Source organism: Thermobia domestica, chromosome 7 (genome assembly GCF_964235325.1).
Source record: "Thermobia domestica chromosome 7, izTheDome1.hap1.1, whole genome shotgun sequence".
NCBI lineage: Eukaryota > Metazoa > Arthropoda > Insecta > Zygentoma > Lepismatidae > Thermobia > Thermobia domestica.
The window spans coordinates 28576025-28591001 of NC_137460.1; the positions used below are offsets into that span (position 1 = coordinate 28576025).

General features: G+C 33.7%; 1 protein-coding gene across 4 annotated transcripts in view; it reads left to right on the forward strand.

Annotated features, from left to right (window-relative positions):
• The window catches only part of LOC145689948 (uncharacterized), a 42017-nt gene extending 27647 nt beyond the window's left edge, over positions 1–14370 (forward strand). Inside the window, exons 4-5 of one of the 4 annotated variants that reach the window (XM_081764324.1) lie at positions 6916–6990; positions 11317–11437. In XM_081764324.1, coding sequence (XP_081620450.1) covers positions 6916–6929 — 14 coding nt within the window. In that variant the 3' untranslated portion in view covers positions 6930–6990; positions 11317–11437. Of the gene's footprint in view, positions 1–6915; positions 6991–11316; positions 12094–13858 lie in introns of those variants that run through there. The other 3 variants (XM_081764323.1, XM_081764322.1, XM_081764321.1) reach the window with 3 other exon arrangements.
• The last annotated feature ends 607 nt before the right edge of the window (positions 14371–14977 follow it).

The window sequence follows — 14977 nt, forward strand, 5'->3', positions numbered from 1 at the left end:
ATATTTTTTTAAATCGTCGTTCAGTTTTGTTCTTCTTCCTATTTCTCGCTTTCCTTCCATCATTCCTTCTATAGCAGTATGAAGAAGAAAAATTATTAGCAAGATGTGTCCTATCCAATAGTTCGTCCTACGAAATTTAGAACTTGTTATACTTTCCATTAGACATTGTTTTGTTTAAGGCAGAATTTATTTAGAATTAAAAACTATATTTTTGTGCAATTTTGCATACAACATTCAAACATTTCAGAGAAAAACAATAGATTATTCTGTACATAGGTTCTTTGATGTTTATTTCTGTGAATCTCAGTTCTAATAATATATTCATTACCGAAAAATTACTAGTTTTTAAATGTTTAAGTTTCTTAATATTAAGTACAACACTAAAAAATTATTAATAGCATATGCATTTTCTCCATTAATCAAGCTCTCTTCTTGCACTTCATTCATTTTAGCTCTAACGGGAGCGCGGTGGCTCAGTGGTAGAGCGTTCACCTCCGGTGCTTGAGGTCTCTGGTTCCATCCTACCTTGCGCCGTGCGGACTTTGTGGTGGACAAACACCGTAGTAGTGGGTTTTCTGGGGATTCTCCGTTTCCTCCCACTTTCTTCATTTCACCATTTCATTCATTTCTCACAATCACCGTCTCATTTAGCCTAACCTGCATAACCGTAGGACGTAAAACTCAAAGATATCATTTCATTTTTTTTTCATTTTAGCTCTATGTTACACATTGTTTTAGCCAACTCTATATTATTATTATTATTATTATTATTATTATTATTATTATTATTATTATTATTATTAATATTATTATTATTATTATTATTAAAATAGTATTATTATTATTCACATCGATATTGTAATGATAATGATTTGAGTCGTTATTGTGTATTTATTGTATAAACTTCTTATGAAATAAATTTCTTTACATGCTACCACAAAAAATTTTCACACTTCTGTGATGACACTTTTAGACAGGGGTTTCTCTGGGCATAAGTGTAAAAATTGTTGCTTATTCAGTAATTAAGCCAACAAAGGAAATAAGAGAACAAACTTTTCTTATAGGTCAGACTGGAAGTTTAAAGCAAACTCGTGGTGAACTTTGATACCGAATTCTGCAAATGATTACCGTAACATATGACTGATTTACTGGCATTGGATACGTGAATTGTTATTGATCTCTACACTAACAATTATGGGAGAATAATGGAAAGAATTTCTGAGTGAGACACGCATCGTCTACTCTATATTTTGTCCGTAATTTACCTCAGAAAAATACGAACTAAACCAATGCTGATGTATATAATAGTTCGTCGGTAATGTGCATACTGTTAGCAATTTAAAGTGTGAATGTGTGTTGGAATACGTGCTAATACACCTTTTGTAAATTTATCTTTTCTTGCTCTTTGCTTTGCTACAAATCCACATGGATTCCACGCTTTTACTGGGAGTAATTACACAGCGTACTCTACTATTACTAGCGGCCACTAACGTTTCAAATGCATTTGCATCTTTAAAGAATTTATCTACTTTCGTGGAGGTGAAGAATTCTTTCTAGATATTCATATGTGGAGGAACGAAATGTGACATTGTTAGCAAAACACGTTTGAACATCTGATACATATGCGATCCTGGGATTACATGTAAACCATCGGAGAAGAAAGGAGCTGAAATACTGTTATTTCTTTTATGTAGACTAGATTCTGGAACAATTATTTTCAGGTTTAATTATGTTATTTATACGCGGAAAATGCACTTATTTTGGATCCAGTGCACCCTTTCTGTTTGAGAGCAATAAATTAAAACTTAGGAAGACAATAAACCTATATATATGATTAACTGTAAATAGCTGTCCGGATTTCGTAGACGGAATCAGTAGGCCCAACGATGGTTTTATTGAAATTAGATTTAAGTTTAGCATATGGTTGCGCAGCAGGGTTACATGGGACATGGACCTAAAAGCTAACCTGGTATCCGATCCACATAAGCTCCCACGGGGAATCGAACGCGGTTCTTTTCCGCCAACGATGCATACGCTATCCATGTGCGAGGTCGCTAGCCAAACGACGATAATGAGAATGAACCTGTCCAGCCCAACTGTATTAAATGAATTAGATATAGTGGTAGATAAAGTGGTTTGTGTTGGAGATCTAAATCCAATCAATTGTCTTCACTCCTACCTTCAGTTTTACCTTCAGGTATAATTTTTCTCCATGCCAATCAGTGTGTGTGTGTGCATTATTATAGTGGTTTTTATGGTCAGATACCTTTCCGATAAATCCAGTTATTCCATTGTAGCTCGTGTTACACATCGTGGGGTTTTCCATATCATTTTTACTCCTATTATTAGGTTCTTTTCCGACATTAGGCAAAAATTCAAGCCTTGTTATCCATAGTGAATAAATGCAGTCAGTTATTTTATAGTACTATAAGACCTGTTGGTTTCCATTGGATATGATTCGTACGAATAAAAAGATAGAGCGAAAAAATGTCGTAGGTTGTAAACTAATTTGTTGTTCCTTGTTTCGCATACCACGAACATACCTTTCTTAAAGACCTAAATTGCTATTTACTTGATAGAAGTGGTAGAAAGTTACGTTCTTCGTAGCTGTATACAATAACTGGTATACGTATCTGTTAAATATTATATATATTAATTTTCCTTCCAATTCGTTGTAACAACTCTATTGATAAATTAGTTAAGTTAATTCATTATCGTACGACCCTTTGATATAATTATCTAACAATTTTATATTAAATAACATTATCCTAATACTACATAATATATTCTTGTATCCTAATGCCAATTTTGGGAAAGGATCACTTTCAAATATGTCCCGTTATCTCTTCTCAGTTATATTTTTCCAGTTTTAATTAGCACATTTCGATGTATTTTTGAATATATTACATTTTATTATTTAATATAGTTTGTATTACCAGCACATAGATTTTTAATTGTTAAAAATGTTCCGAAGAGACAGCAAATATTAGTAATAGTAGAATTTTCAAATATTGAAAATTTTTTTAACTATGCATTCTCAATGTGTTGATATTTTTGCAGATGATTTAAAAAAATAAAAATGAAATTCATGCTTGAAAACGAAGAGTTTAAAACAAAAATAAAATGATGTGAAAGTAAAAGCAAAATAAAAGAGTGAAATTTTTACAAATATTGACTTATCCGAATGCGTTAAATGCCGTACACGTTTCGTAAGCGTATTGCAGATAGACTTACATTTCGTTACGTTCTTTCATCCTTCATCAGAAGACTTCTTTGGAAATTAAACTTATGTACTGCAACGGATAGAAACAATTTAATCTTCAAGAAAGTCGTCATAATTAATTTAGTGAAGTGAAAATTTTGGAATGATACCTCTACGATTTTTACGGGCTCCTACCCTTGTTCAAATTCAATTATCTAACGATATCTATCAATAATTCTTACTGTGATAAGTTCTAAATTAACGTACTATTTACATGCTTTTAAGAATAATCAGTTCAGCATTTCTAGTATACACAAAAAATGCCTTTTATTCATACGTGCGTACCAATTCTGCTTTTCTTTACTTGCTGCTAACTGTACATATAATTTTAAACGATATGTTCATACATTTTTAATGGAGTTTATTCCTCATATAGTCTTAAGTGCTAATGCCAATTTTGGAAGTAGATCACTTTCAAATATGTCCATGGATCTCTTCTCCGTTATAATTTTTTAGTCTTAACTAGCTCTTGCGTTATACTTTTAGTATATATTAGGTTTTATTATTTAGTATATTTTGCATTACCTACATTTAAATTTTTAATTGTTATAAAATATTCCAAAGAGACAGCAAATACTATTAATACTAGAATTTGGGAAATATTGAAAAAAATTTGTAGGAATGCATTCTCAATATGTAGATATATTCGAGTTTTAAATAACAAAAAGGTGTGAAAGTAAAAACAAAATAAAAGAGAGTAAATTGTTTATAAATATTGCCTTATGCGAATGCGTTAAATACCCTACACGTTTTGTAGGCGTAGTGCAAATAGACTTATGTTTCGTTAGTTTCTTTCATCCTTAATCAGAAGACTTAATTGAGAATTAACCTTATGAACTCCAATGGATAAAAGCAACTTTAATCTTCAAGAAAGTGGTATTAATTCATTTAGTGAAGTGATAATTTTGGAATTATATCTCTATGATTGTTGGTTGCTGTTCGAACCCCTAAAGAAAACACCTTTTTTCAAATTCCATTATATAACGGTATGAGCGTTATATACCCCACAGAACATTTTATTCAGCCCTGTATATATGGTAAAATTCTTTGAATTAATTTCTCAGACGGAGTTCTTAGGGTGTCAGCCAGGATCTTCAAATGAGCATACATATACTTGGACTAGAGCTAGGAGTCTTAACTGGACATACATATATTCGCTGAAGGTATTCTGTATATATGTTAAAAAAGGAAACAAAGCTGTATTTCATTAACTTCGTCGATTATGTCATCGTCTTTTGTTACTCTCCATCATTTGCTATTCAGTAAAGAATTATGCTTCGCTATAATTTCCTCTCTTATTTTGTAACTGAGAGTAGAAGCGTCTAGCAGTGAGTAATCAGGACGAGTACAAGCAAGATGCCATGAGCAAGTGAAGAAGTCAAGCGCCTTAGCTACACGTCTAATTTTTCAAGAATATTACTAGTATGATTCAAAGTTATATTCGCACTAAGTATAATATTTTTATTTATTCAGTTCAGTGCTTCCAATGGATTAAAATATTGCGACGACAATTTTGTGACAGTACTATTATTTCTTTACAACATACAATAAGTAAAGATGTGGAACTGCGCAACTGCTGCTAAGAGATAAAATTTTGGAAGTTTGTGAACTAATATTATCTGGTTCTTGCGGAACGTGTAAGGTTAATAAAAAAGGGGGGACATGAGTAAAAGTATTGCTATAGTGAAAATTATAAGTTGATCATTTTTTTTTTGTGTTAACATTTGAAGTATATATTTACCAGGCAGGAAAAGTAAACATATTATGTTTTAATCCTATTTATTTTTTATTACTACAAATATATACTTACGTTGTTTTGTGATGCCCCAACTTGAAATAAATAATGTGATTAAATAATTCAGTGTGTATAGTAGTGTTTTGGTAGCATAATTTTTATTGCAGTACAATTGATTTTTTGTTGGTATTTTTTTAACAAAGTGAAGATCAATAGTGCCATTTCAATTTGTTATATGTCTTACTTAAAAGTGAAACTCGATATAATTCGTTGCTCAATTTACTGTTATGACGAACCTTTAGATTTTCCACTCTACCTCCCTGATTCTCATTCCACTAGTACCTTATGAGCTGGCTGGCTATTGCCATTTATCCGTAAATTGAGGTTTGACATATCCTGTATTCGTGCATATTTATCATTCAACCTTAAAGTATGAGAAAGGTATTGGTTGTTCCATGCATAAATCCACCCGTATCAGAAATTGAACCTAAGACCCCAATGAATTGTCCTCACAGACGTGAATGTACTGGATCGAACCTCGAAACTACCTCATAATATATGTTTTCTATACGGTATGCGCAGCCAAATTGTCCTAGGTTATCTTTGGCACTCTGTTTAAGTTCAGATTCTTTCCTATCAATCTGTCTTATAATTGTATTTTATTGCTACAGACCATGCATAATTTAATCATTGACTTGGTCCATACATCCTGTTATTTAAATTTTTACAAAATTTATAGTAGAGGATGGCGCCTTATTGAAATATGCCTCCGGTTGTTTGTATTACTCGTTGCTGTACGGATCAACAGCGACTTTCGCCTCCAATTATACAAACCTAGTTACATATTTTATGACACGATTTTGTTTCCAAAGTTAGAAATCTATAATCATCAAATTACTGATTAAATGTTCTTGTCGGATCAATAGGACAAAGTTTTTTCTTACTGTCGCGTGTCCTCTTATTGCTGGATACTTGATTTTTTTTATACTTATGACGTGAGAAATGTAGTGGTGACTTCCGCTTTATATATCGTATAATCAAGCACTAAACCACTTGCGTTTTATGATTGATTTGATTACTTTTGCTTAAGCAACATAGTTATGATCGATACGCCTTGTTGTTTTCGCGGGTTCGGAGCCACATTGAAAGTTGCGATATTGGCATGTACATTTTAATAGTTTCTTGAGAAACTACTATTCATGTTACAGAAAACGTGACGGGCGCGCTATGCTTACGCAACTACAGGGACACACACTTATCAGTAGTAGTGCGAACACATAGGTCACACCACAATTTTATATGCGACGGTAATACACGTTGCACATGGATATATGCGGAAAAGAAACTTGTAGCTTTTGGAGTAGTATAGAATTTCGTCTTTCAGGCATCCCTTGGTATCATCATTACCTCAAGCAATTCCAAAAATACACAATAGCGAATATAATATCGCAATGTAACGTGAGATATTTCTATCTTCTTTCCAGTGCTGCGCTCCAACAAGAATTGAATCAGGGACTAAGAGTATTTTGAGTATGTGTTAATTTTTCTCCTTTAGGAAGAGAACTTACTTCTTTAAACAACGTTATATTAAGAATTAAAGACTGTTGTATGAAAGGAAAGAATCTATTATATTTTTAACATACAATATTGTTCCTGTTTTAATATATATTTGTGTGTGTACGTTCAATATTCTGCCTTCAAAAGTGCATAATCATATAGTCTCTTTTTGGTTTAAGTTAATACTGCGGTTAATCTTACATCTTGCTCTTAATAAAACTGATTTCTGTTCTATTTTTTCTTACGAAACGAGACAACTGAAGAGAAAAGCCAATGTGACATGAATTGCATATTCGTGTAACAATATGATATAAAAACAAAATGTATTAAAACTAATGTTTGATGCCATTTATTTTTGAAGGGAAGAAGACATGAACAGAGGCTGAAGATATTGTCAACTTAATTCTAAAGTAGAAAGAAAAAATTCTTTTGAGCGGTTAGTGAGGTCGTTTTTTATATATATATAAATTTTAAAGATTCTATTTTACTGCAAAATTGTCCTGACATTCGGTAATTTTGACATGGTAACCCTAGGCTATCGAAAATTACGCTTACCTATCTTTTCTTTCTATACACACCTTAAAACGGCACAAACAACATTCGGAATACTGTTTTCAAAAGGCACTTCTAGTTGCAGGCCTGTATTCACTTTTGTCATTGGTAAGGAACAAATTGCCTCCGTAATTTTTCGTTAATTATCCGCTGAATGTTGAAACTTCGCTTCTTCTGAAGCACACAAATACAATATAGAAAAATAAAGTAAGAAGTAATCAACAGGTACAGCGGAGTCTTTCCGAAATAAAATTTCTTCTTCCTTATAGCTGAGTATAATTTGTAGCATTTCCCGTTTTCAGTGAAAGTCATCTTGGAACCAGAAACCAATTCCAAATCCGCCTGTGATCCTTGCGTCCCGTTTAATAAACTGTTATTCACATGTGTGTCATCAAAGTTTACAACTAAAGCCAAAAATTCTAAAGCCAACTTTGTAAAAATTCTAAAGCCAAATACCAATGATGTCGCGTTGTAGCAGAAATTTATTTGGATGTATAATAATTTATGTGAATGATAGTCGTTGGTGTAATAATGGCAATAAATGAAGTACTTTAATAGGTCTATCACCCATCAACATTTGTTTTTTCTAACATATGAACTGTCAGCACTGCTTGTAATCGAGTAAAAACTGTCTGTTGGGCAGGGAACGTGATGTTTTGTCAAAGTAAAAATACACATTGAAGACCACTTTGAGAAAAGATGATTCCCCCGACTTCTGTGTCGCTTTTAATTAAGCTTGCAACAAGTCCAGGCTATCGTATTATGTAGTTTGATATTTACACGAAGAAAAGAAGCCTGGTGGATTTTCGACACAAAATTGAGTAAGTTAGCGTGAGCTGAACTAAAAGAACACTTACGTCGCTATAGGTGTAGTTGATTTTTGAAATAGGAAGACATCTAATACTGTTACACAAATAACGAGTTCTCAACGACAGGTTGGTCACGTCACTTGCATCAGTAACAAGCATGTGAATTGTAAATTCTTGTTGAAAAGCTATGTGGTTTGATACCTGAAAAACGTTGGGAGAATATTTTACAATAGTATCGTATGAATGTAGGTGATAGGAATCGAGTGTGGCTTGGTTTGATACTCAGTAGATAAATTTTATTTCTAAGGCTATGAAACCTTCAGTTCGGTTAATTACGGGGTGAATAAGCTTCGTATAATACTGCATGTGCAATAATGTTTAACGGTGAAATATATATTATGTTTTCTTCAGTGTTTAGCATTTGTTCTTAAAATTGTACATTGCAATTTTGCACAGTGTAAGTTACTAACAAAGCTTTATATAAAAATCAGGGTTTTTTGCACATATTTAACTCTTTTCTGTCTTTGTTCATAATTTCGCAAATATATGCACAATAAGTTCTTTATCTGTTTGTAGCCAGCGGAACACATGAGGGAACAATCTCTGCAATAGAGTGTCGAGGAAAACCATTGCATAACTGTAACTTTTGAATTTTACAGTTCTTTCGACATAAACAATCTGGCGTAAACTGTGTAATTTAAATTAAATGTGTAATAAGTTAAATTAAATAAAATGTAAATTAAATATCTACTTTTATTCAGAATGTGTTGGTAAAGGTGAGAGGAAAAAGTAGGCATATCTCCTAAATTTTACTCCCTCAAATAGTGGCGGATATTGATGGTAAAATCTGGGGGTAACCAGACTTCAGATTACAATAGGCTTACTGTGAATTTACTATAAACTTTCAAAATTATATAGTTAATAACTTTAATTATTCTTGTCACCCAAAAATCTGGAGGGCCAAGGCCCTCGCGGTCATAGGCTACATCCGCCGCTGCCTTCAAGCGTGTGTAGAAAGTTGTATTATGTATGATGACCTTAAAACTAAGTAGATATACTTAGTTAAGTGGGTCCATAAGTTTCTTCCCGTAGAACGTGTAGTGCAATAACTCAGGAATTAAACGTGCAAAATGAATGTAAGTTACGCAGGAATAAATAATTATTTTTTTGTCATATTTTCCCAAAGAAGTAGAATATTCCACATAAGTGACAGGACACTTTATATTTAGTTTTAGATGTATGGGCTCACAACTGAATAACATTTCATGGCGTCCGTTTAAAATCCTAGTTTTCCTGAAGTTTTTGTCCACTAGCAAAATTGTTGTTACTAAATTGCATTATATGATGTATGGTGGATTCTGTACAATAAATATTAATTTCGTATCATTGTAATTTTGTTAATAAGTATATAGGTAAATTGTCCGCTTTCATCTCTTGAAACGAAGATCACTTGCCCGCTGTTTTTCAGGAAAGACTTTATGTTGAAAATATCATTTCCTTAGTATAAACCATTCATCAGGTGGCTTATTTTCGGTGTAAATTTAAACCTGTGTTTTTAGTCAAATATTCTCATTCTAATCATAGCACCGTTAAAGAATAAAAAGAGCCGGTTGAGAGACAGTGATACCTGCAATGTAAATTTTAATTTTAACCGATTCCCTAGCTCGTGGAAGACAATCTCGATATCAAGTTTATATACTGAGTAGTAATATGCAGATTATTCCTCATCTTCCTCTTAAATACGGTATTTCCCAAAACACTGGCGACCGCGACAGTTTTTTTTAAATGGTAATCTTAAGTGCTAAGTCTTCTCTGTAACAAGAGAAGCTCGTCAATTTTTGGCACAGATTGTTAATCAGTCTTTTCTCTTTATGATACTCATTTCAAACAAAGTAACGTGATTATAACCTAGTTGAAGGAAAAAGCATATTAGAAAATTTATTTTAAATAGTTCATCAGTCTTCCTTTTTGAAAATGTAACTTGTTTCTTTAATATTCAGAGTGTAGGATTTATGTTTGCACGCCCTTTTAACTTTGCAACTAACAAAGAAAAAACACTAAAGTTTCTCACTATGCAAATGATCCTCGGGAGAGGTTGTTTTATTTCCCTCGAATAGCAGTGCAGTCACATAGAATTGGAATTCCTCGAATAGCACATCTTCAGGTGAAAGGGATTTAAGATTTAGTCCTGGGCTTTCGCGTCTTTGGCCATATTAGCCCGTCACATATGAGGAATGACGTCCATCGGCGATCACACTATTCGCACCAAGGGAGAGAGGAAAAAATTAGTGTAAGAAGGAAGCGTCCTGGGACCTATATCATAGGTACCGGCCAAGCATTTGCCTGATGTGAATGAAAACAGAAAGAAAAGTTCCTTCAGTAAGGCTGGCATGAAGAACGTTTTCTGACCGAGTGCCTCCACAATAAATAGAACCCAGGACCTCTCGTACCGAAGTCACGAGCTTTAGTGATTCGCTACACGGGTGCCAAACATACAGTGAAGACAAAACGTTCAATAGCACTCATTTTTGAAGCTTGCGAACTGAGGACATTACGGATGACAGCTTTCAATATTCCATAACCGAAGAGAGACGAATGGGGAATACAACTGCTCGTTACCTTAGAGTCAAAATCTACAATCCTAATTTCAGGTATTTGTTACAAATAGGCCAAAAGTTCCATGGAATTGAAAGCTCCGTGTTTCTGAAAAAGCTTTCTTTCAGAAAAATGCTTAGTTATGTATCTTATCTAACCTCGTAGTTACATTTAAATAGACATAAAGATCTTCCGGTGGATTAAAATTTAATATGTGAAAGCATTGCGAGGATGTTAAAAAGCACAAGTTGACACTGGTATACTGCTTGAAATGATGTATTTTGTGTGCAATTTAATTTTTTTTTATAACTATCTTTCGCTTCTTTGTCATTATATTAACACATTCTGGTATTAGTAATAGCAAAAACTTCTCACTATTACTAAATTTTCTGACCCTAAACTTACCGATATAATGAACATCTTCACTGACTCCCTATCTCCGTTTTTCTCTAGAATAACATGTTCGTTTCGTAGTGTAACACATGAACTTTCGTATGTATTTAAGTATGATATCGTATATGTAAATGTAGAAAAAATTTGAGATCTTGTGAAGCAATATATATATATTTCGAGAGTGGAAATAACATGAGACTCCTCGATAAGTCTCGATTCTTTTGGTCACATCATATAACGTATGGGCGTCTGCAAAATCAAAACATTTTTGTAGACTAAAAGAAGAACAGTCACATTACTTATTTACTGTATTTTATACACAAGCGTTTGACCTCTTTAATGTTTCATTTTATGTATTTCAATTTGTATTTCCTTGTTTATTTTTTTTAATTTTTTTTTTTTTTTTTTTGCAGCTTTTTTAAACATACGGTTTCCAGAAATGCTGATATGTTTCTTACACAAATTAAAATAATTGCTGACTCATATGACGAATCTCATACTTGCAAGGAGCTTTACTTGGAATTTAAACGACCACATTTGAGAAGAAATATGCAAAAACTTACAAGTGAAATTAACCACATGTGCTGTGTTTGCGCTAAAGGGTTTAGTCGTAAGTCATGCTTGGCAAAACACATTTTAATACATACAAATGATAAATCGTACACTTGTCAAGAGTGTACGAAAACATTTAATCATAAGTCATATTTGGCAAGACATATGTTTATACATACAGGTGAGAAAGGTTACACGTGCGAAGAGTGTGCCAGGTTATTTACTCAAAAAGCTGATTTGGCGAAACACATGCTGGTACATACCGGAGACAAACCTCACATGTGCCCAAAGTGTGGTAAGAGATTTCGTCAAAAGGGACATTTGGCAGCACACATGTTAATACATGTAGATGAGAAAGCTCACATATGCGAAGAATGTAAGAAGGGATTTTGTCTAAAGTCACAATTAGCTAAACACATGTTGATACATACAAGGGATCGTTTTTACAATTGCCCACAATGTGAAATAGATTTATTCAAAAATCACACTTAACGAGACACATCTTAATTCATACAGGTGAGAAACGTTTCACGTGTAACGAATGTGGCAGGGGATTTATTGATAAATCACATTTTACGAATCACATGTTAATTCACACAGGTGAAAGAACTCATATGTGTGACGAGTGTGGAAAGGCATTTTTTACTGAGTCATATTTGGAAAGACACAAGTTAACTCATACACCTGGAAAACCTCACACATGCGAAGAGTGTAATAAGGGATTTAGCCATAAGTCGAGTTTGGAAATACACATGCTAACACACGCAGGTGCGAAACCTTACACCTGTGATGAATGTGGAAAGGGGTTTTGTGAAAAATCCAATTTAAGAAAGCACGTGTTAATTCATACAGGTGAGAAACCTTATACGTGCGATGTGTGTGGGCAAGGATTCCGTGATAGATCATATTTGACGAAACACGTGCTACTTCATACCGGCCAAAGTACCGAGAGGCCTCACACGTGCCAAGAGTGTGGTAAGGGGTTTAGTCAAAAGTCTTATTTAGCAACACACTTTTTAACACACAGTGGTGTTAAACCTCACATTTGTCGTAAATGTGGTAAGCGATTTAGTCATAAGGCTAATTTGACTACTCACATGTTAATACATACAGGCGTGAAACCTTACACGTGCTCGCACTGTCAGAAGGGCTTCAGGCAAAAGATTAATTTGGCAACACATATGTTAAAACATACATGAATAAAACATCGCATGTGCCAATAATGCTCTGGGCTATATATTCTATATCAACATTTAATAAAATACATACTGATACATGAATGTGACAGATTTTACAGGAACCAAGGGTGTGGTTAGTATTTATTAAGAAATCTGATGTTGCATAACGTGTTACTACATGGAGCTCCAAAATCTTAGACATGGTAATATAGTGTAAAGATATTGTCATAATGTATATCAACATTTAATAAAATACATACTGATACATTAATGTGACAGATCTTAGAGGAACCAAGGGTGTGGTTAGTATTTATTAAGAAATCTGATGTTGGAAAACATGTTACTACATGGAGCTCCAAAATCTCAGACGTGGTAATATAATGTAAAGATATTGTCATAATGTATGCTAGAAGTTTGGAGTAGCACTTGTTACAAAAACACGTTTGTCAACTGATATGATACACTTACTCTTAGAAACTGATTTCAAATTGCGAGTAAAAATTTAGTGTATGTTTACCTATTACAGAACAAAATTTTACATATGCAAGTGACAAACACCGTAGGTGCCTAAGGTGGGGGGAAGCAATTCATCATATTCAAATGTCGTAAGGCATCTAAATTTGAAACCCTATACTACTGATCTTCTGAAACCATATTTGTAAAGCTGCTTAAGAATGCTTTACTATATGTAATGCGTGAATTCGAAATTTTATTCCTCAATCTTTTTTCTATATGAAATTGTTTCAACTCAATAATCCTCGCAAAATGTTAATAGCCTCAAAAGCTGTTTCTCAAACCTATTCGGTATTTGACCTTATCTACACGTACAAGTAAACATATTTGGATGTATATAAATTAGGCTGGAAATTCAAATTCGTGTCCTCATTTTTTGAGCTCTAGTCATTTATATATTATTTATACTTGTATGTATATGACTTTTATAGCAAAGCTCTGGATACGCCATTCAAGTCAGATGTGCTCATACGTAGTGATGGGCAAATTGCAGGAAATGCCCATTTAATATATATATATTAAAAGTGCTAACAGCAAGCAGAAAGCACTATATGTGAAAACACGTGTTTTGTGATTTTATAGTGTTTTAAAGTGTATTTAATACTGTCTTAAGTGTGCGTTTTTCAAGCGTATCAATGTTTTGTGAAACTTCACTCCAGTTCTTTACAAATGTATTCTTTGAAAAATAATCTTACAGATTATTTCTTTCCAGTGTGAGGGCGCTAGGATCCCCACATCTCAACATAAGCAAATGTTTCGGGATTAAACGTCGTAACGTTTATGAACAAGCTGAAGATACGCTGCACATGAAGACACCAAGACCGACACGATGGGAACGATTAAAGGAGAGCCACTTGAAGAGTACCTATAAAAGAGAAACCGAAGAAGACCGTGGTATCAGTTGACCGCTGATCACCAACCTATAACAAGTCTGGAAGTTGCATTGGACTAAGGGGTTCCACCTATCTTAAAATCCCTGGAGGCGGCTTCAAAGCGAAGGAGATTTCTCAACAAAAACCGTTTCTCACGAGGCAGCCATGAGCCGAGGTCACCTAGGACCGTAAGCTGAACTCGCTACATGAAGTCTCGATGGCTGTTAAGCGCGAAAGGTTTCCCGTATGAAACGTTACTTCCTTCACCCTTGGTCATAAGAGAGATAAACCAAACTTTGTAGACACAAAGTCTATTTTCTATTTCTACTAAATAAATCGATGAAGGGCTAGATTCCTGGACCATTATTGTTTCTATCTACACAAAATGTAGCAATATATATATATATATATATATATATATATATATATGTGTGTGTGTGTGTGTGTGTACAGGGAGAGTCAAAAGAAGTATTGCCAGCCAATATCTCGCAAACTATACATCAAATAAGAAAAATTTTAAGGGTTAATGTACAATACAGAGGTGTCTAAAAGTGACTAAAACACGAGATTCCTCTCGCTCCCATTTTGGAGGGAGGAGGTGTCTTTGAAAGTTTGAATTGGGGACATAGGTCGAATTTCATACACCCCTCGTGTTTGACACATTTTTAGGGCCCTCTGTACATTGACTCTTAACATTTTTCTTATTTGATGTATAGTTCGCGAGATGTTCGCGAGTTCGCATGTACCACTTATTTTGGCCACACTGTACATATATATATATATATATATATATATATATATATATATAGAGAGAGAGAGAGAGAGAGAGAGATAAATAGATAGGTGTGTGTGTGTAGAAATTATCTAGAATACTAATTGTGTGTTCACTCATGTGTAATCAATCATTTGGTAAGATGAAAATGCCTCACGAACCTTTACCCTTGCTTAAAAGAAGCGAA